The 23,096-nt window shown below is 41.2% G+C and overlaps 1 protein-coding gene across 7 annotated transcripts in view; it reads right to left on the reverse strand.

Annotated features, from left to right (window-relative positions):
* Positions 1 to 17,755, reverse strand: part of SLC37A1 (solute carrier family 37 member 1) — a 66,433-nt gene extending 48,678 nt beyond the window's left edge. For 2 of the 7 annotated variants that reach the window (XM_075132518.1, XM_075132510.1), the window contains exons 1-7: positions 17,638 to 17,755; positions 12,781 to 13,049; positions 10,729 to 10,810; positions 7,942 to 8,068; positions 3,807 to 3,885; positions 2,835 to 2,970; positions 1,058 to 1,134 (exon numbers count right to left, since the gene is read on the reverse strand). In XM_075132518.1, the coding sequence (XP_074988619.1) occupies positions 1,058 to 1,134; positions 2,835 to 2,970; positions 3,807 to 3,885; positions 7,942 to 8,068; positions 10,729 to 10,810; positions 12,781 to 12,836 (557 nt within the window). In that variant the 5' untranslated portion in view covers positions 12,837 to 13,049; positions 17,638 to 17,755. Of the gene's footprint in view, positions 1 to 1,057; positions 1,135 to 2,834; positions 2,971 to 3,806; positions 3,886 to 7,941; positions 8,069 to 10,728; positions 10,811 to 12,780; positions 13,050 to 13,473; positions 16,142 to 16,707; positions 17,041 to 17,142; positions 17,481 to 17,637 lie in introns of those variants that run through there. The other 5 variants (XM_075132519.1, XM_075132527.1, XM_048865510.2 and 2 more) reach the window with 5 other exon arrangements.
* Between the last annotated feature and the right edge of the window lie 5,341 nt (positions 17,756 to 23,096).

Genomic DNA, 23,096 nt, shown 5'->3' on the forward strand with positions numbered 1-23,096 from the left:
CCCGCCCCTCTCACTCCATCCCCCCTCCCTCCGTCGCTTGTTCTCCCCCACCCTCCCTCACTTTCACTGGGCTGGGGCCAAGGGTTGGGGTGCAGGAGGGAGTGAGGGCTCTGGATGGGGGTGTGGGATCTGGGGTGGGGACAGAAATGAGGGGTTCAGGGTGAAAGAGGGGGCTCTAGGCTGGGGGAGGGGGTTGTGGTGCAGTAGGGGGTGAGGGCTCCAGCTGGGGGTGCAAGAGTGGGCTCCAGGCTGAGTGGCTCGGAGTGTGGGGGTGCGTGTGTGGGGTGCGGGTTCCAGCCGAGCAGCACTTATCTCAGATGGCTCCTGGAAGTGGCTGGCATGTCTGGCTCCTAGGCAGAGGGGCCACAGCACTCTGTGTGCTGCCAGCACCTGCAGGCATCACCCCTGCAGCTCCCATTGGCCACGGTTCCCAGCCAATGGGAGCTGCAGAGCCAGCACTTGGGGTGGGAGCAGTGCACGGAGCCCCCGTAGCCACCCCTGTGCCTAGGAGCCAGACATGCCTGCTGCTTCCGGGAGCTGCTCGGAGCCAGGACAAGCAGAGAGCCTGCCTTAGCCCGACTGTGCCGTCAACTGGACTTTTAGTGGCCTGGTCATCAGTGCTGATCGGAGCCACCAGGGTCCCTTTTAGAAAACCAGATGCCTGGCAACCCTAGCAGGCAGAGGTGGAAAGAGGTGGAGTAGGAGTGGGGCCTTGGATGGGGTGTAGAATATGGGCAGGGCCTCAGGGGGAGGAGGTTGCCAAGTGGGGGTGGGGCCTTGGGGTGGAGCAGGGCCACAGTACGGGCGCCGGTGGTCCCTCCCCCCACACTTCTAGGGAGCTCCTGGTGCTCCCACCCAGCCTCCCCAAACACAAGAGTCACACGCTGCCTATGCACGACAAACAGGTAATTACTTATTTTTAAAGGATCTTCCTTAAAGGCTTACCTCAAAAATCACCGAAACTAAATGGGAGTCCTTACACTGGCTTCATCAGGTTTTGCATTAGGGCCTAAAACCACCCACATATAGTCTCAGTACTTAATATTTATATTTTTACCTTCCTTTTCCAAACCAGTTGCCAATGCAGGTAACAACACTGGGCCAGCCAGTGGTTTGCACCAATCCATTAGCTATCTGAAATCATATTTCAAAAAACATTTTATGAATATGAAAATTCTTACACAAAATGTCATGTTAAGTGCTTCCTTAGAAGATCCTAAATTGCATAAAAACAAGCCTACATTATTATTAATATTAGATTAATATTTTTTTCCCAAACACCATTATTCAGCAAAAATAAAGTAAGACTTTGTATGTACAGCACTTTGTATCCAAGGATTTCAAAACTTTTTATAGGGCAAACCTCCACAAATTGTCATCTCAGGCTTGCCAAAGATCATACGGAATCTGACAGTGCTAAGGGCTCTTAACTCTCACTGCTATAACCACTTCATAATATTTTCACCTGAATATGAGTTTAGGGAAATGTATGGGTGCAAATAAATGCTAAAAAGACAAAGCCTTATGAAAGAATGTAGAACCTAGAATTTAAAAGGAATAAAAGAAAAGATTTGTCCCTTCAGTGTATACATTTCATATTTACTAAATTCAGACTGAGGTATGAAGTTCTTTAATAACCTGTTTAAGGCTGGGATTTTCGAAGGCTACTAAGGGAGTTAGGTACCTGACTGCCATCAATGGGGCACCTTACTGTCTTAGGCTCCCTCGAAGATTCCATCCTAAAATCCCAAATTACTAATCCCATGAGGATAACATAATAGTTCACATTTACAATATACATTTTTAAAAACAAAATAAAATGTAGTCAGGCAAACTGTTGTACTTTACCTATCAAACACAGCATTAATGACTCTGGGTGGGATTTCCAAAAGCATCTAGGGGTATGCCTGCACTTCAAGCTGGAGGCATAATTCCCAGCTCAAGGAGACATACCCAGGCTAGCTCTGATCAAGCTAACCAAGCTAGCATGCTAAAAATAAACAGTACCTGTTGCAGCTCAAGCAGCGGGAGGAACAAGACACCTCGATTACGTATGTGTCGGGGACCACAACTATGTACTCTAAGTGTAGCAGTGGTAGTGAGAGTGATGGGCGGGGCTAACTGCCTTGAGTTCGTGTCTTTGGTCTCAGACTGGTACCTACTTCAGGGCAGCTAGCCTCTTTTACAACTTGCCCTGCCACAGTTACAGTTAATTTTTAGCATGCTAGCTCTCCTCAAGCTAGCATGGGTATGTCTCCTTGAGCTGAGAATTACATCTCCTGCTTGAAGTGCAAGCATACCCTAAATGATTTAGGAGCACAAGCCCATTGCCTTTCACTTAAGGCCTCATCTAAAGTCCATTGATGTCAATGCAAAGTCTTTCCATTGATTTCAATGGGCTTTGGATCAGACCCACAGGATTTCTGAGAATTCCGCTCCATGGGTTTCTGTTGCAACAGCTGGCTATATCTTGAACACTTTTCACCAGTGCAGGAAACTGCTCAGAGAAAGACAGTATCCTACACTCAAGTCTTAGCAGACAGGTAAAAGTAAATGCATTTGTTCTCAAAGGTATATTATTTCTCACTTTTAGGTTTACACATGTTAATGATCTGGGATTTTAAACAGTTCATGTTTTTTTTAAAAAAAAATTCATTTAAAACGTGTCTTTATTTTTAAAGCTATGGGAAGCACTCTCTTGTATTCCATTCTAGTTTGAATGCAGTTCAGTCTTGTATCTAGCCATGTAACCACTAAATGCTACTCACATCTGAAAACAAAAATAAATAAATGTGGAAAGCCAACGAACCTAGGGAAACAAACAGTATGCTTACCTGAGCTATCATGTAGAACCACAGGTTATGCATATTACAGAAATAGCCCAACCCAAACATTGCCGTGAAGAGTCCACTGGCAAGCATTCCAGCTGTTAGGTAATACCGGATAGGCAGTCGCTCTCCTATTATACCACTGAGAATGTACAGGGGTAAAGAAAAAAAAGCATTTAAAAGAAACATGAAACATTTCATACACCAAACTTTCATAGCGCATAAAGAGTATGTTTAAATTCTGGATCTATTAGGGTTCCCCCTCCAAGTTTCAACAGAAATTGTAACTAAAGATTGAGCAATTAAATAATAAATATTTGGTTCATTACATAACAAGTGCTGATATTGGAATCATAAATTGAATGGTTCTACTGTGGGCATAATGGGAATTACTTTCCATGTGATTCTTCATGTCGGGTGTATCTGCACAGCAGCGGGGAGGTGTAATTCCCAGCTCATGCAGATATACATGTGCTAGCCCTGCCTGAGCTAGTGCACTAAAAACAGAAGCACAGCCATGGCAGTGCAGGCTGTGTCTTGGGCTTGCTGCCAGAATACAATCCTATCCAAGATCCTAGCATGTACTCAGGTGGCTAACATATGCCATCACCCATACCACCACAGACACACTGCTGTTTTTAATCATGATAGCTTGAGTGTGTACGTCTACCAGATCTGGGAATTAAACCACTATTTAGACATATTCATTGATGTATATGGGCTAGACTGTCCCCTGTGATACATTCTGTTCAAGGGAGTAAGAATCTTTCCTATGAATTTCTATAAGGGTTTCAGGTTAGGCACGTTTTTCCACAGTGACTAACTCAGGGCTTGGCATGTGTGAGACAATCCAAGTTTCTCCTTCTTCAGTGATCATTCATCAGAAGCTTCCCAAAAGGGAAGGATAACAGATTAGAAGCAGGGCAGCCTTCTGAATCAATAATTCAAGATGTATGAAAAAAAGTCTAAAGGAATTACCTCAAATACATTCCAACTGCATAAGCACACAGAAATGAGTAATCCAGGGCTCCCAGTAATTGCTTGTAATTGTTCTTGTCTAAGAATACATTTTCAAAACAAATCAGTGGAATAAGTTTATCAATCGCTTTCAAACCCTTACTATATATTTCATGTACAGGTCTTGGAAATCTTTAAAAAACAAGAACCCCCACCCCTGAATAGGCATTTTTAGTTTTAAGTGAATTTTCTAGCGAGGGGGGAAAAAAAAAAAAAAAAAAAAAAAGGAGAATGCCAGTTTCTTGACACTTTGCATTCTACTTAACCAAATAATACTATATTTTCTGTTTTCATCTACTACATATTAGAAAAATATTGTTCGAAGCATTCTTAATCTCCCCTTACCCAATTCATATAAAATACAACATTTGGAAATGGAAAACACAAATTTATTAGCAAACTATATTGTATTTTCAAACTTCTAAGAAAACAAAGTTCACAAAAGTCTAAAAAAAAAATTAATATTCCCTAAAAGGAAAATATACTTTTCAAATATGTCAGGTCCGAACTGCAAAGATGGCGGAAACAGATTGCCAGATGGATTTTTAAAAAGACTAACTACTTTAAAAAAAAAAATTAGAAGGATGTTGTGCTTTGTCCTTTAATGCTAGAAAATAAATATTTCTGTAATTTCCCCCCCTCCTTTACAATGTTATCTCTGATCCTGTAATCAGACCTGCTTGTGTGGGCCCTTGCAGCCCATATGTCCCTAAACCGCTGACTGCCAAAAGCTGGAACTGGATTACAGCGGATGGATCACTCAATAATCGTTCTGTTCATTCCCTCTGAAGCATCTGGCATTGGCCCCAGTCAAAATTCAGGCTACTGGGCTAGATGGACCATTGGTCTGACCCAGTATGGCCATTCTTAGGAGCCCACTAGAATCAATGGGGCTTTCTGTGTGCCAAGAGGCCATACATACAGATACAAATCTCAGGATCAGGGCCATTATTTTGACATATTGGATGAAAAGGAGTAAGGTTAGACACATGGTAATAAAAATGTTCGTTGTTGCTCGACCAGTGATGGGAGAAAGACTATTGATTGAAAATTTTCAGCTAAAAAAACGGTGTTGGATTTATGCACAAAGTCTATGAACTGCACACAGGCTTGGTTCAGCAAGGGACTAAAACACATGACAAACTTCAAGCATCTGAGAAGCTCTACCAATTTCAACAGGAGAATTCATAGGTTTAAAGTTGCCACATGCACAGATTTTGCTAAATAGGGGTCACAGGTGATCATGCACATGAGGAGGCAGCTGTTTGAAAAATTAGGACTCGTCAGAGTTCCTGCTTTTCCTTCCCCATTTTGAGCACTCCTTGGGCCTTAAATTAGTCATGGCTACAGACTGACTTCATAAAGAAACAAGCCAAAAAGGTCATGAAAACAACATTGGTGTTCAAGATCATGTAATTTCCCCCAATTTTCAGCTTTTAAATTAATTATTTGTAGAAACCTGTTGAATATAACACTGTACTCAACAGGAACTTTTAATCAGTGGCTTCTGAAAGGAAAAAAGTTTAAGGTGTTTTTACCCCCTCAGGACCTAATCTATCAAAGTTACACACATACCCTTTTAGGCCCCAATCATGCACTGACCTCCACGTGTGCAGACCCTACACCAACACAGAGCCCTTCAGTGGAGCTTCACCCAGGCACAGAGTGTGACAGAATAAGACATGTCTGGATCTCATTATGAATTCTGGTTTGTACCATGTGGGGAACACTAGTCTGCACTCTGTCCAGGAACAAGAAAAGGAGGACTTGTGGCACCTTAGAATTTATTTGAGCATAAGCTATCGTGAGCTGTAGTCCTCCTTTTCTTTTTGCGAATACAGACTAACACGGCTGCTACTCTGAAACCTGTCCAGGAACAGACATTTGTACTACATTTCCAACAGCTACCCAGCCCTGGAAAGGTATTTGACATTTCACTGAAGGATCATCACACTGACAGCAATCCAGGGCTATCAACTTTGAATGATTCTCAACTGCTGGACCATCCCATGGAAGAATGGGGACCATCCCTTTCTACAAAGGGGACGGCCACGATGTGTGTGTGTGTGGGGGGGTGTTGGGAAGTATGCCTGGTGGATCTGGAGATTCTCAGCCTAGGTCTGCATTTACAACACTACTGCAGCTATAGCTTTTCTGTGCAGACACTTACTACAACGATTGAAGGGGTTCTCCCATCACTGTAGTAAATCTACCTCCCCAAGAGATGGTAGCTAGGTCAACAGAAGAATTCTTCCATTGGCCTAGCGCTATCTACATGGGGACGTAGGCCAGCTTAACCATGTTGCTCAGAGGTATGGATTTTTCACATAGCGATGTAGCTAGGTCAATCTAATTCTCTAGCGTGGACCAGCCCTCAGTTTGAGTACGTGGTGTGACAGATGTTGCAACCTCATCCAGTATAGTTGAGGACCCTACTGTAGTAATTTTATGAATGGTTTTTACATCACGCTAGGCCAGGGATTGTAGGCAACTCCAGTGGGGAAGAGTTACCACCGGCTCCTCCAGGAACTAAAAGCAGTAGGAGGGTGATGGAGGCAAATCACTCAGGCTGTAAACACCTCCAGAGAAGTGCCACCCTCTGGGGAGCTTTGCATACACTCCCTGGCCCACAGTGATACATAAACCATTCTTAAACTTCATACAATATGGTCCCCAACTAGCTTGCAGGTGGTTGCAAGATCAAAGGGAGAATATGCAGGTACAGTTTCCCTGAAACTGTGACACATGGCACACGAGCAGAGGACCTATTTAAGAGCCGTGTGAGGAGAATTTAAAGGAGAACTCTGCTCAGACTGAAATGCTGATGAACCATTGACTCAAAAGAAGGAGTGAGCACAGACTAGAGGAGAGTGCGTTTCAGGACTGTCATTTGCAAAGCTCTGTAGTGCTTTATCAGTAAAGTCACTGTGGAAGAAATTCTTCTGGTGAACTGTGCTCCTTGCTTAACTGCCACATTTTCCCCAAAAAGGTTAAACTAGGAACCCCAGAGTGCTCATGGGCTAGGTGGAACTCTGAGTGTGTGTAAGCAATGGAGGATGGGGAGACCGGTGAGCAGGGTCTCAAACACTGGTTTTCAGGGTCTAAGATGGCTAGATGGCAGCACCCCACTTCCTAAGGAAGGGTATGTGCTCAGCAGTATGCCCTAGAGTCCCAGAGCTACAAATGTACAGTGGGTTACCAGGCCACTTGGTAACACAGGGGTCTACCGACACATAGCTCAGGGTGCAGGATCACAGCCTTAGTTAGTAATAATTGAACAGTTTCTCCTTTGCTAGTGGGCTATCAAGTTACTAGGATCTTCTGTTCTACTGACATTCCCTGTTTATGATCAGATGCTGAACATGAGATGTCAAGCACTTATTCAAAATCTCAATTATTATATTCAAATTATTATGGTATTAACTTGTAAATAAGCAAAACATAGCCTTTTAATTACAATTTAATTTTCTACATGAGCATATTTTCTTTGTTTTGAAGGTGCCAGCATTTCTGGAATGTGCCTGGTACCAATGAATAGTTTACAGAGCTGGTTAGAATTCCATGGGAAATTCTGACATTTCAAAAGTTGTTTTTGTTCCAAATTGGAAACATTGATTTTTTCCACTGACTGGAAATTCTGGAAGCATTGAATTGTTTTGTTTCAATAGTATCAGGACCACATAAAATGTAAATGTTAAAATGAAATGAAGTGAGAAAGTCAAAATGATCAGTTTTGGCACATTTCCATAACAAACATATATGGAATCACCACATTCCCATGAAACATTTAGATTTGACAATTTTGCATTTTCTAACTGAAATTTGTTCCATCAAAAGTTTAAGACCAGCTCTAATAGTTTAGATTTCAGCAGCTGAACTCATAATTTATTTGGAAAAGAAGTTATTGTAAGAGACTTGCCATTTAAAGCTTCGAGATTTCATTTGGGACACTCACGACATATTAGCCAGGTTAAATTAAATACAAAAGATGCACCTCCTACCCGTTTTTCCATGGGAAGAATCCCTGTGATAAGTAACAAGGTACAACAATTGTATAAATATCATTATTACAAAATTAGCATGCAAATGAACTCACCAAATGGCTCCCAACCACACTGAGACTCATTAGAAAATTTTTTAGCAGGCTGAATCGGGATGGCATATTCTTTGTAGGAGCTGAGTTCAACTTCATTTGGAAGAGCACAGTGCTTATGTAGTTCTCCCTAATGTAGAAAGAGAATCTGACAATATAAAACTCACTCAATACAGAATCCTGCTATACACAATAGAGAAGCAAATTTAACAAATCTAGCTATTTATGGGCCCAAACCAAAGCCCATTTAAGTCAATGGTATGTCTATCCTTTTTAATTTGCAGTGCTGTTATAACTGTGTTGGTGCCACGATATTAGAAAGACAAGGTGGGTGAGGTAACTTTTTTTTTTTACTAAACCAACTTCTGTTGGTGAGACAAGCTTTAGAGCCACACATGGCTCTTCAGGTTGGTCCAATAAAACATATTATCTTACCCATCTCATCTCTCTAATATCCATTGTAATGACTTTGGATCAGTCCCTATATGTGAAATACCCTTCACCACATGTTATAGTGACAGTGCTTTTCATACTGAGAGATCCCCAAACACTCGGCCTGATGAACCACTGTTATGCTGCAGTTTTGTGTCACTGTGAACGCTAAAGGATCCCTAAAAAGTTTGGCTGGGAGTTACACTGGTATAAGATTGGAGTAACACAATCCTACACCTCCTAGAAGTCAATGGAAGTTTTGCCATTGGCTTCGCTGGGAGCAGGACTCAAGACTGGGCTCCAAAATTGACAAAAACTACAGTCCCAGTCTTGCAAACAATTATGTACCTGCTTAACTTTAAGTACTGTGAATAGTCCTATTAAAGTCAGCGTGCACAGCGTTAAGCATGTGTATCAATCTTTGCAGCACCAGTGGCAATATATTGTATTTCATCCCATATAATGCAGCACAGCCAAATTTAGGACAGGGATAGAAGAGAAAAAACACACCCTCTTGAAACTGCAAGGGAAATTTAGGTAGGCAAAATGTAATTACCAGGATTGACACAGCAGAGTTCAACACCCCTATTCTCACTACAAGTGCTATGGGAACTTTGATGATCAGAAATAGGCTAGGACTTGGATTTTAGATTTCATGGGAATGATGGCATCTCCAACAGCACATTACGGAGCATGCTGGGGAAATGGCCCAGTTCGCCCAGCAGCTCCCACAGAAGTCAACAAGCATACTTCAGTGGTACATGATACCATACATATCAAACAGAAGCAGAATACCTTCCCCACAAGAAGAAGTGATCTCTTCACTTAAATATATAAAGGGGTTCACAATATATAAAGGGGTAATGGTATAGTTTTCTAAAAATGCTCCTATGCAAGTGATGTTCTCAGCCACACAGGTGTAAATTTGGAATAGCTCCATTAATTTCAGTGAAGTTACTCTGGATTTACACTGCTGTGAATAAGGGCAGAATTTGTCCTTATGTCATAGGAGAACATTGCAATGCCCTTTCCTTCAACACAAATTTTTTAATTTTATTTTTCAGTTTGTATCTTAAACATTTCTCCTCATCCCCAAGCACACAACTACTTGCACATATCAATGCTGCAAGCTGATGTGCATGAGCAGACTTCTAGGTGTGTGAAGAGTCCCATTGACATAACCAGGACTCCATACACATGTAGGAATCTGCGCGTACAGATCCCGTTACAGGAGTGGAGTCCATGAGTTAGCGTATCATTACACCCAAAAGGAAAATATATGGACACTGCAGAAACAGACTTCGGAAGGATCAGTATTAAAAAAAGGGGAGGAAAAAAACCACCACCAAGTCTAAAAATAAAAATAGAAAATATAGTTTGACACATCAAGCTGCAGGAAACTTCAAAGGAGATACAGGGAGGAAGGGATTTAGTTTATTAGTTTTTAATTAGATCAAGTAACTTCTTACTCTGCTTAAGGCCAAGCTGTCAACAGGAAGATCTAACACTGATTTCCAGAGTAGTATGGATGGGAATTTCACACTTGAGAACTATACTCTCTTAAAAAAAATACTATTTTATAACCCCAACCAAATATAATCTTAAGTAAGATAACATGGTTTTCATATGGACGATCCCAATTTATAGAGATCAGGGAAACAATACTAAAGTCAGTTTTACCCCTTGGGTAAATAGGTTCTTAGAGGGAATGAAATCAAAAGGTTAATGAAACACCTGACAATTTGAAATGTAAACAATGAAACCGTATCTAAGCAATTTGCATTCTGATAACAACTCCAATGCTATTTATTTACTGTATGGAGCCAGGCTTTAATATGAACAGGCTATTAAGCAATAAAGTTAAAAATATACATGAGAAATAACTTCAGGTTAATGTACGGCCAATCTGTGCTAAAAGTCTAAAGTTAAAATGAAACAGATTATATTCCTCTGACATCACTGCACTAGCTCATGCATGGTACTGCACAAGAACCAAAATCGTCTTGAAGATCTAATCCACATAGTTTACTTAGTCTCGACTGATTCCTCAGCTCTGAGCAACTCTTCTAAGATTTCAAGCCTTGATCCCACAAACAGTTACACATGTACTTAGCTTAACTCACGTGAGGGCCTAAAACCAGAAATATGTGCGGTATTCTAGGTGTGGTCTCACCAAAAATGTATAGCATGGGACTGTGTTACGACAACTGTAATTAATCGGCACTTGTTTTCACAGCATTGTGGGTTAAACTTTAACACTGTCTTTGGAAAAAAAAAAAAAACACACACACAAAAGTATTCTTCCCCGTTTGACAAAATTAGGAGGCTATTTAAACAAAATGATTCATTGTTGCTTACCTTCACTATACTAATAGGTTTCCTTGACAAGTGGAAACTAGCATATAGCAAAAAGGTAAGAACAAAAATGAAGGCCCTGCACCTGTAACAAAAGAAAAATCAGTATTTATTTTAATATTTCTAAGTGATTTCATTCACTAGATTTATATTTACCACCATCTTACGTAAAACAAAATATTTTGAAGTATTCTTCACATTTTTTTCCACTTCACATCATAAACCCTAAAGCTAAAGAGACTCTAAATTAACTAACTACTGTGTATTGGGGTATAAATTTTAGCAGTTTCAATAGTTTCTATATTTAAGCCAGCATCAGAGCAAAACATCATTTTTGCACCTGTGACACCTTTACCCCCCGAGATTCACAAATGAGAGTGTGTGGGACAGAGCACATGGTGCTGGCTCTTCTCTCTTTCCAGTTGCTAATGCATATTAAAAGAGAAACAAAAGAAAAATAAACAATGTTATTTATTTTCCTATTATTGCTTTTCCACGTGAGCAATTGTAGTTGCCAAAGGGATGTGATCTGATTGGAAATGTGATAGGTGTGTTCCTATGACAATGAGAGGTGAGCCATCCTAGAAAAAAAAGTTTGAGAATGCTTGCCTTTACACTGATGGTTTCATTCACATCTACTTTATAACCATTAGTGCATTTTTTTAAATGGAGAAGAATAGTTTGAAAGATTTGTTGTACTTTAGTAGATTCTCTTCCAACTTTGCTTACCAATACCTGTTAAGTATATGGTCTGATAGATTATACAATGCTACATGCTGTATGTCTTCAGCACAGCTTCCTACATAAAATCCAGTTGTCTGTCTGCATATATAAGCAAAAGCGTGAACAAATATAATGTATCAATTTAAATCTCCAATAGACCTGTAAGTAGCCACAGCACTCTGTAAAAGCCATATACTTGGTATTGTGCCAAAACACATGGCCAACATGGCTCCTGCTGCAAAAACCACCACAGGATCCTAAGTGACCACAAGGGGGCAGGACTTCAGTTTTGGGTGTTGTCTAATGGATGGTATCTCCAGAAATACAGTAGACCCTAATGCTATTCTAAGGCATCGGTCAAGTACTGACTGAGAGGCAAACATACAAGTTACTGAATTGCTAACACATCCTCCAGCACAAGCAATTTCCTGGATTTTCTTGGAGGCCTCTTATCCAAGAATTGACAATGTTTAGCCCTGCTTAGCTTGTAAAACCGGCACAGAAGACTCCGCAAGTAAGGCTACCCAAACACACCATCTGGGTTTTGGTATCATAACTTACATTGGGTGTTCAATGTTATGCCCATTGCTGAAGATTTCATTTAATAAACAATAAAACTGCAATGACTCTTGCCTTGCAGCTCTGTTAGATGAAGCGTATGATAAAAATCGATCAAATGGGAAGTACTGATTTCTTTCCTTTGTTACAGTAAATAAGTGATTTCAAGATAAGAGTGGCAAATTATCTCTCTCCCTCTTGAAAGCATGAAAAGAGCTGACAAGACCAAAACAGAATTAAAAAGTTGTCAAAAGACTTCCAGATTTTAGTTTCCAAGAACAGACAAATATAGTTACTTATTTTATAGTAGCACCAACCAAGATCAAGGTCCTATTGTGCTAGGCACTGTTACAAATAAAATGATGATATGACCCAGGAGAAGAAAGAAGATCTGGGTCCAGGATAAACAGATTGATTTTTTTCGACAGAGATAAACCAAGCAACTCAAAATAAAGGCTGTGATTCACCTCCCCAAGCACATAATATGTGAAGTAGAACAGGAGACGTGTTTATTCTCTAGCTTACAAAATTAATGGTGATGGAAATGTATTCCAGCCCCCCCAGATCACTCTGTATTAGCGTCAAATCTCCTGATTCAAAAATCTTTGGCAATGCTCTTCATTATGCAATTAAATCAACATTTCCTTACCAAAGACTTGTTTTATATTCCAAGAAATAAAAAGTTAGAGAAACTGAGTCAATGGAACAATCTTTCACAGAAAATATCTGATATTGTCCGAGAGCGATGTCTGTAAGATATCCTTGAAAACTTACCACTGATCGCTTGTAAATAAAACGATGAAGCGAACTCCAGGAGGAAGTTGAGCCATTTACTTCACTGCCAGGATCTGGGTTTTAGGTGACAAAATGCTATATTTGGAAAAGGATTGTCCTGGATTCAGGCTTTTTATCAAAGATGCTCTGAATGTCGTGTACTTGCACTTTTCAGAATGGTTCTGAAGAGATGTCACACTAAGCAGATCTCCTTTTAGGTCTCCTCTTTGATATTTTCTGTCACTTTGAATGGTTAGCTCTTCACTCAACTGTTTTTAAAAAAAAAAAAAAAAACCACCACCAAAGCAATGTTGAAAAGTTAGCATTTTAATTATAGTTTTAATCAGTGGTTCCCTCTTTCAGTAATGTAAATATACTACTGCAACTTTATAGACATCAAAAATTTGGAGAAATAGCTTAAACCACTTAAAAATTACAAATTTGTAAAGGCTGCCTTTCTTACTTGTTGGTACCAAGCCTAAATACAATTTTTCTTTAAGACGTCAGTACAGATAAAAGACTTCATTGAGGACGTGATCTAAAGGCCACTGAAGTCAATGGATAGAACCCATTGATTTCATTGGATTTTGCTTCTGGTCCCAAGAGACTGCAAGTGGGCAATTCCCTACCAGGAAAAGATGTATTCTAAAAACACCAAAAGCACTCAAATTTCTGATGCCATAGGGAACTTACCAATTCCTGGCCCAGCACAGTTGCTTTAGACCCTCTTCTCTAATAGGAAAAGGCGCACATTTCAGGTATTGCATGGTGCACTATTCATGCTGCTATTTGGCATGTTTGGCCGAGGCTGATAAGTAATAAGACTGAGACTGACCTCCCTAGACAAGCAAAAGAACGTAAGCTAAAGAAAAATCTTATTTTAAAGTACTCACTATTGCTAATAACTAGGACTTGTCTTAGGATAGGATTGTTAGATGTCACATGGCAGCCAGAGGCATTGATTTGTGAGCTTTATTCCTTTAATCTTTATTCTCCTGTATTAGCACAAATAAGAACTGTGCTTTTGCTCTTCCAACAGCAGACAGTATTTAACACAATAATGGTTGTATCAAAGCTGACCTTTCTAAATCTAACCTAACTCTACCTATATTTTAGATGTTTTGTTTTTATGCCTTTGGGATGGAGAAATCTCATCACCTCTGGAATAATTACACCTCTCACCATGAATTCACCATTAGCTTGCCATATGTTTTTCTTGTTGCTCTGCACTTGCTCCCTTAGCTTCTCATGCTGACCCTGGTTTAACTTTTCCTTTCTTCGTGAGTGTAGTTCACACGTGCTATGGACAGCCTGCTCAAGGCCCCCTCCCGCCACATAATTTACACCCTGTACAGAGGGTTCTGCTGCTGAAACAGTCACACAGGAATGCCCACACACCTCCTATATATATTTCCATACTAGTCCCACATAAGTTGGTACGAAGGCCACAACGGGGCTCCAGCAGAAATTTGTGCCTCATACAACTGGTGCAGAAGGCTGAAATAATAGCTGCATGAAAAGTGCAGCACAGCACCCTGACACTGGTTTGTGGGGAATGATTTCACCTTCTTATCCACCACCCACAGAAAGCCCCAAAACTCTGTTTTTATGAGCAGAGCTCAGCCTAAGTTCTCAGTGAAAAAAATTGCAATTGTTTATCATCCCATCCATCCAGCCACCCAACAGTTCACCAGATGTCTGAAGCGGTTTAAGAAAGAAAATGAGAATCTGTGACTCTTGTGACAAGAGTGACAAAGATGTAGCCATAGCAACAACAGTTATATTCATTCTATGGCAGCATGAAGTATTAATATTAAGTTAATTTGTGGAAAGGACAGTAGTACGTTACAAAGGCAATGGCAACTATAATAGGTAACTTACTGATGAATCATTTTCTTTTTTTTATTAAAGTATAAATATACAAATCAGGAAAAAAACCCCACCTTTTAACTTATTTCCAAGTCTTTTGTTTTCAGTAACACTAAGGACCTAATTTTCTAACCTAAAAGAAGCAACTGAATAGCAGGAAAGGGGCACCTCAAGCATGGTAGACAAATGCAGGGCTGACCCTAGACCAAACGGCACCCCAGGTAAGGAATGTCTTAGGTGCCCCCTGCTCCATTTGTTAAACTTCTGAATACCTTATTTTTTTATTGCATTTGTAGCCTATTTCATACTTTGATGCATGATTTGCATAAATGATTTAACCCGGTCATATAAGACAATAAGTTTGCATGCTAGGATCTGTAAATCTGCGAGCCCGGTGCCTTCCCAAGCCCAGCACCCCAGGCAGTCGCCTGGATCACCTGCTCCTAAATCCAGCCTTGGATAAATTAATATTTTATCATCTCCTCATTCTATTACAGCATTGTGGAAGGCATGCTATAATTAACTTCAAAATGGTACTTGCATTCTAAGGGCTAGATTGTGCCTTTAGGCAAAGCACTGAGCTAGGGTTGTGCATACACTGCATCATCTCCAGAGGCACCGTGCATTACAGTCACCTGAGGCATAATTCCCCACCCTGCTTCCTCCTTGCTCCGTGAAAGTATAGTAATTTGCAGCTGGCAGCAAATTGCAATAACCCTCAAAGCTGGCCTAAGCTGTGCTGCCCAGTGCATTGGGGGATTGGAGAGAAGGCTCTGCCCACTCCCACCTACTCTGGGAGAAATAGAGTAAGCAGGTATGCAGCACCCACTTACCTCTGCATGCTTGGGCCCAAGGTCCCAATAGACCATGCAGAGATGTAAGTAGTTTTCACTCCCTGAATCAAACACAAAGTCCAAAACCTAGCCCTAAACTGCTATTTTCATTAGTTTATAAACTCTTTTAATAAACAAATGAGGCATATTGGCACCGAGGATGCTTTGTTTTAACTCATAAAGGATTTCAAAACAAAAACAAAAAACAAACAAAAAACCTAAAAAACAAAACCTTCTGGAATAGCAACATAGCTTGTATTGGTCTGTGATGACCAGTAAAGCTGAAATGTTGCATTGGTGACAACTTCCCAGTCTCCCAAAGCGTCAACATGATGAATCAACAACACTGATATTTAAATATGAATAGTCATTATTGGCTGCATAATGATTACTCCTAGAGCATTTTGACAACAGAGGAAAGAGAGTATCTAAGTTTCTCTTTTTTAACAGGTGGTGGAACTTCCTGGTCTTTATGAAAACTTTCCAGGATGTAGGTTTCACATTCAACACCACCTAGAGCAGAGTTTATCTCTGAGTTTTGTCATCGCTTTAGTGTTGCTTGTCCGAGACACTGTGCCTTAAATTATATAAACACACGCACACCCCATTACTATCTTCCCTTTTCAAGACAAATACAGGTTTCTTGCAAAACAATCTGTTGTATAAATGGTGCCTATAAACAAAAAGAAAAGGAGTACTTGTGGCACCTTAGAGACTAACCAATTTATTTGAGCATAAGCTTTTGTGAGCTACAGCTCACTTCATCGGAGCTGTAGCTCACGAAAGCTCATGCTCAAATAAATTGGTTAGTCTCTAAGGTGCCACAAGTCCTCCTTTTCTTTTTGCGAATACAGACTAACACGGCTGTTCCTCTGAAACCTGTCATGGTGCCTATAAGTTTACCTCATACTGTGGTTATCAGCAATGTCTCTGAGGAAACTTCCTGTCTGGGACCTGCAGCTAGTAGATTCTTACCACTCTTTCAACCCACACGAGGAAAAAAACAACAACCACCAACAGAATTTATTTCTGAACACACCACTAGCTTCCATCACATTTCAAGCACTTCCAGACGTCCAGACATTCAACTGACTGTCAGCTTGGGAAAAGGAAGCAGGAACGATGATTCCCCCTCAACCCCATCCCTAGGGGAAATGAGGATGTCAGCCGAGGGAAGACGTTCTGTTTCACCCCTACAGATTAGTCCCCTTACCCCAAAACGTACCCGTGCGAACAGTCTAGTCTCACCGAAGCCAGGGCAACTACTCATGCAAGAGCGTGCCGGACTGGGATCACCTTGTGTACAGCCTCTTCCACGCAAACTGTGTATCTTCAAAAGGCTTTACGGAGCGAAGCAGCGGTAGAGTTAATAAGTAAGACGGGGAGGGGGAGATGCAGATGCCGGCAAAAGAGGGCAACCAGAAATAAAGACCCCGCTCTGTTTGGAAAATTAGCGCAAAGCTGTAACTCTTGGCCCGTGCCACTCACGCCCTCCCTGTCACGCACAGGTGGAAATCATTATTCCCAGGCGGCGGCAGCAGGTGCATCTCCCTAACCAGCAGCACTTCCACCCCCCCCCCCCCACCCCCCTCCAGCTAACCCCCTCCCAGAGCCCGAGACTCCCCCCCACCCCCGGTTCCCAGCTTAGGCACAGACCGACCCTAGTACAAGAGTTGACCAGAAAATCGCGCCTGGAGATCAGCTTGCAGTGCACTGCCTCAGCGCAGCCCTGGCTGCTGCTTCTTTGCTGCTCGGATACTTCCTGCTTCAGCCGAGCTGCAGGCGTGGCTCCCTCTGGTTTCATTCATGCTCAGCCGGCCCCAGCTTTCCGTGCGCTGGAGGAGAACCTGTTCGCCGGGCGCGCCTCCCCGCAGCTCGGCCCTCTGGTGGGGAAGAAGCAAGCGGCGCCGTGTGCCCAGGGCCGAGAGGGGAATAACAGGACGCGGGAGACACAGCTCCCGCCGCTTATACGGTTACCCTGCCCCGCGTATCACTCAGCAGCGCTTCAGCCTTAACCCACGTGTGCAGCGTGCTGGGGACCCTGAGGCATTTCATTCCAAAACGTCCATTACAGCTGTGTTTCCGTTGTTACAAATAATTGCTGTCGGCCCACCAGTTTGGGCACAAATTTTAGGTTGTGTAAACACCACCCTACCTGAAATGCTCTCTCGATGAAAACCCACGAGTTCCAGGGGACAGAAAACACGTGTCCCCCCCGGCTTGTTCGATACACAATTGCAGCACCCTCATGCTACGTGCAGTGGAATCTGAAAGCGAAACTGACCAGAAACACGAGTGAAAGCGATTGGTGTGTTTTTATTGGCCAAGCCAGGAGAGGCAACCAAATATAAAATGATGGAAAGTCGGGTTCTGCGCCAGAAATGAGTCCCACCTGAGTGGAGACTGCCTGGACCTTAGTTATATTTCTAAACTTTTGTTTTAATCAACAAAAGGTACTATTTGTAAGGGTTGTTTTTTTTTTTTGTTTTTTGTTTTGTAAATAACATGAGTTTTAACCTGACACTTTTAATTTGTGCATTCAGGCTTTTTTTGTTATGCTTTTGTATTTGTTTGAGATTTTGAAAATACAAGATACATTTCCAGAACAGTGCCTACTTATCAAATGTCATCAGTCTGAGACGTGGTACAGTCATTGGCCCCAATCCTTCAAAAACCCATGCAGGTGCTTAACTTTATGCAATCTGAGGAATTCAATAGGGCTACTCTCCTAGTACTGCCAGTCTCAAATGTTCAAAAATTATGAGGCAGATTCATGAAAATGGCTTAAAAATAATGATTTGGGTTTTTTTTTTTTATTTGCCATCTGGTTTGTGCATTTGCATCACATTTTTAAACTTTACTCAATAACCAGGAAGGCTAGAAATTTACTTTTTAAAAAAAAATGAAAGCTGAACTGCTCATGTATATACTTGATTCCTGTCGCTAGGGCTTAAATAAAAATACTAAATATTGCTAGACTTATGATAAAATTGTGGGAGTGGGTAACACTGCTCACCATACTCAAAGAACAGAGGCATGAATGTGGGGAGGAGGGACAGCTCAGTGGTTTGAGCATTGGCCTGCTAAACCTAGGGTTGTGAGTTCAACCCTTGAGGGTGCCATTTATGGATGGGGCAAAAATTAGGGATTGGCTCTGCTTTGAGCAGGGGATTGGACTAGATGACCTCCTTTCAACCCTGAGATTCTATGATTCTACAAACATGTAGGATCCTTTTCAGGATCAGACTCTGTCAAGAAACTAGGCCCTACATTTACAGGAAGATGGACTTAATCTAATTCCTCCTTCTCTAATTTGTACAAACCCTTATTTCAGTTGTGTTTTTAAGAATCTGTTTAGTTTATTCAGTAGTCAGTAATGTAAACAGTTATCAAGTAGCAGCTTTAATTATCCTCTACAGCACAGACAGCTTCTATTTTGTATAATGTAATATCCTGGGCTCCAGCAGTCTGCTTACAAAACATCTCACAGCTCTCACTGGAAAGTTATGCTTCATTTCATTTTCTCCCCTGTACTGCCTGTCCCAGCTTTCACAGTTAAACAAACTCATTCGCTCCTAACATGATTTTACTTATGCCTGATCCTGCAAACATACATGCTCTACTTTACTACCATGGGTAGGCCCATTCATTTCAATGGCAGTATTTAAACTAGTAAAGTTAAACGTGGTGTTTGCAGAATCAGGTCCTTGGCATTACATTGAAGCTTATTAAAATTACACTAGATAGTTGTGATCTTGGGTAGCCATTGTGCAGCTTGCTTTTTTCTGACATTTGACAATAGTGGCTATTGTCATTATATACACAGCTTCAAAAAGAGATTTTTTAATTCAGTTTCCAAATACAGCCCTTTCTGTGGTATCTAAAGGAATAGCTCCACTACAAAAGCTATTGGAGAGAGTTGTTTTCTATGACTAGGCCCACAATATTCCAGTACAGGCCCAAACAAATACTGTACTTCACTTTCCCACTTTAGAAATAGCACTTGTCTTCCTCCTCCAAGCAGAATAATTAACATTCACAACTATTCAAGGTGGGGAAAAAACTGGCCCCTGCCTTGGAAGCTGAAGCATTGTCCTTGATTATGACCAATCTTATCCTCAAAGTAGAGCATTTCTGGTTCACAAGTAATCCAGCAACTTGGGACCAATTTCAGAAAAACAAACACGCCTACTCTGTATGTTAAATGTTTAGTTTTGGCACAACTAGTAGAGAGAAACGTCATACAGTATGGGATAAATTGTGACTTTATCACAAACCCTGGCAGTACAGAGTTGCCCAGTCACCATATGGCCCCTTGTTCCTTTATTACTCCAGAGGAGAATTGATCTGCCTCAGCCTGATGCCTGACACGGACTACATCCCCCTCTACACCAGCTCAACAATGCTGGCTGGCTCATGGAGGTGGAGCCAAAGCTTTATCCACTCCCCATCTGTGCAACAAGTAGGGAAGCTGGGCCTCAAGGAAGTTGGTCTGTCCCAACATTCTCTCATCACTATTACAAAAGTGATTTATCCTCCCTTGGTATCCTGCTGTTAATTGAATTATCTTGTTAGCACTGACCCCCCACTTAGTAAGGCAACTCCCATCCTTTCATGTGCTGTGTATTTATACCTGCTGCTGTATTTTCCACTTTATGCTTCTGATGAAGTGGATTCTAGCCCACAAACGCTTATGCCCAAATACATTTCTTAGTCTCTCAGGTGCCACAAGGACTCCTCGTTGTTTTTGTTCCTACACTGCTATTCACTGTATGAGTGATTCTTACAGGGAAAGGCATAAGCTTGATTTGGTAACATCCAGTCCCTGATTTCAAACATCTCCTTAAAATAAATAAACCAACAAATAAATAAAAACAATTCTCCTCTTAAAGCTGAAAATGCTGCTTTTATTAAGATCAAATAAAAATTTCTTCCAGCTCGTTCTTCTCTAACACCAGAAACCGCCGCTGCATTTAGCACAGCTGCCAGCAAGTAAGCAAGAACACATACAAAGAGTGACAGGAGTCTGTGCCCGCCAGTTACACAGGAGAACAGTGGCAGGGAGAATCAGAAGGACAGCCTCCAGCCTGAGATGCAGATAGTGATATGGCCAGGAATAAAGGATTAAAAAAAAAAACATCGAGAGGAGAATACATAATCCAGAGCACCATGCAAAATAATTGTTGGGTTTTAATGACTTTTTCTTTATAGAAGGTACGTATGAGGATGGCAGTACATTGCTGGATTGATTATACAAACCATTTCCTTCCTTGTTACGTCAGTACCAGCTTTCACATTGCAAAAAAAAAAAAAAAAAAAAGGTGTGTGCTTATCTGCAAAAACAAACAGTTATTATGCTCTGTGTATTGACATATCCTTGACTACATCCCTGCTGACATCACAGCCTGAAAAAGTACTCCAATTTCCTGGGTCAGAACGTCAGTTTCATTTATACAGAACTAAGGTGTACTCTTAACTCCTTAAAGCTCTGACTCAGCAAAGTATTTAAGTTCATGACTTGACGACAATGGGAGCTAGGCATATTCTTTAAGTGCTTTGCTGAATAGGATGCTTTGTTGAATTGGAGCCTTAATACAGATATTGCAGCCGGTAGCCACATATAGCATTTAGATGTACACAGCTGGTATGTGTTTCCCACCCAGTATGTTATATTGCGTGATCTCATTTTCATCTTATGATTAGCCTTTTATGTACATGCAGTTTCAGAAGTTTAAAGAAGCTAATGTCTTCTCTAGCTAACAATGGGTTACTATTTCCAAAGAAGTAGCAGAATTCCAGGCACTGGTACAACTATTGGTCTTCATTTGTTTTCATTAATTTTAACAGCCTTTGTCTCCCCAGCAGAGGACATGGGATATCATATGAACAATTTACACCAAAATTGGGGCCAGTCCAGATATAACCAGTCATCAAACCTTGGTAAAGAAAAACAATCCAAAAAGAAGAGCTGGTAACAAAAGGGAGGGGGAAAATAGCTACAGGTGCAGTGATCTGGATTTATATCCACTTAAGAGAACCAACAAAAAACTCTGGTCCACATCCGTAGGAAGGGAGTTCAACAGAGTTCCTGAACCAAGACATTTCTGTTTCAGCCTGATTGAGATGGCACCTCTGAACTAAGGATGTGGTCCAAAGCCCACTGAAGTCAATGGGAGTCTTTCCATTGACTTCCACAGGCACTGAATCAAACTCACACAGCAAAGACAAGATGGTCAATTTCAGTTACTTTGGAGGAGCACAGGGAGCGAGGCAGACCTATTGCCCTGCTTTGGACAAACTTCTGATGGGGTCACTACTTTTAACTGGTTTTACAGGGAAAGGCTTTGGGCACACTTATAGCTGGTGTGACGGCACTACCAGAACATTTTCAACAAATATTTTTGTTATGACCAGAGTAAATATTTCTCCATTCCTCAATAAATAAAGATTTCATCTGTGGCTGTTCTATCCAAAGAACTAAAATCCCCTTGTTGAAGTAATGTCTTTCTAATCAAACATTAAAGGACACTAACTTTTTGATAAAAGTTACAAGTTAGAAATGGTTTTGTAAAATAAAAAAAATGTATGGCAAACTCTTGTGCATTTTTAACTACAGTTGTGCCAGGACTGGAATGCCAGATTTAAAACCACCTAGATCATGGGGAAGTCTGAATCTAGATTCATTTGGATCAGAGCACAGGGGAAACAGAAGCCTACTCTGCATTACCAATCTTGGAGAAAGGCATCTGTTGCGAGTGCATGTTGTGCTCTCAAAACTGAGCAAATATCACATATATTAAGGGAATACTTCTAAGAGGGCAGGAAGCAATTGCTCTCATTAGATAAGGACTGATAAGGTAAGAATCCAATTAAACAGCAGCAGAGAAAATTATGTTAAATATTAAGAAAACCTATAACTACTGGAACGATTGGGCAACAGAACACACTATTGTGGATGGCTGTGGAAGTGCCTTCATGAGTGCTAGACCTGGCCCCTATAATAATGACTCATAGCATGATCTATGAGGCACACACAAATCTCTTGTTTCATTCAGACAAATGAGGTCAGATGCCTCTGTGCCATTATCCCACTCTTACTGGGCCCTTGTGGAGGTTTTCCATGGAGCCCCTCTCAGTAAAGGAATCATCTTGAATGTTGTTTCTTGGGGGATTAGGTGTCAGAGAAAGACCTGGGCAAAGAAAGCTCCATTTTATCCATTCTACTAGGAACCAGTAGCTCCTATAGTGAGTATAGAGGGCACTTGTCTCCTGCAGATCCCAGATTTGAGATGGGAGGTGGAATCACAAATATTCCATAGTGGGGCAAAACTTACCTCTCTGTGAAACAACTTGAGCAGAATTCCATAAAGGAATCCGTGAGGAATTGTTCTCCCCTTTAGTCCTCGCCTGCATTTTCTAACATGGGTACGATTGAACTAGCCCAATTTAATCAATGCTGCCATGTAGCAGAAGGTCCCTCCCAACCAAAATAATCCTTGATTTGGAAAATCCATGACTGTAGGGCAAGATGTACCAGTAAGTTACCTTGACAGGGCCACAAGTTCTAGATGCTTAATCAATCCTTTCTTAAAGCATCTGGAAAATAAACTACCG

The sequence above is a fragment of the Caretta caretta genome, chromosome 1 (genome assembly GCF_965140235.1).
Source record: "Caretta caretta isolate rCarCar2 chromosome 1, rCarCar1.hap1, whole genome shotgun sequence".
In the NCBI taxonomy this organism is placed as follows: Eukaryota; Metazoa; Chordata; order Testudines; family Cheloniidae; genus Caretta; species Caretta caretta.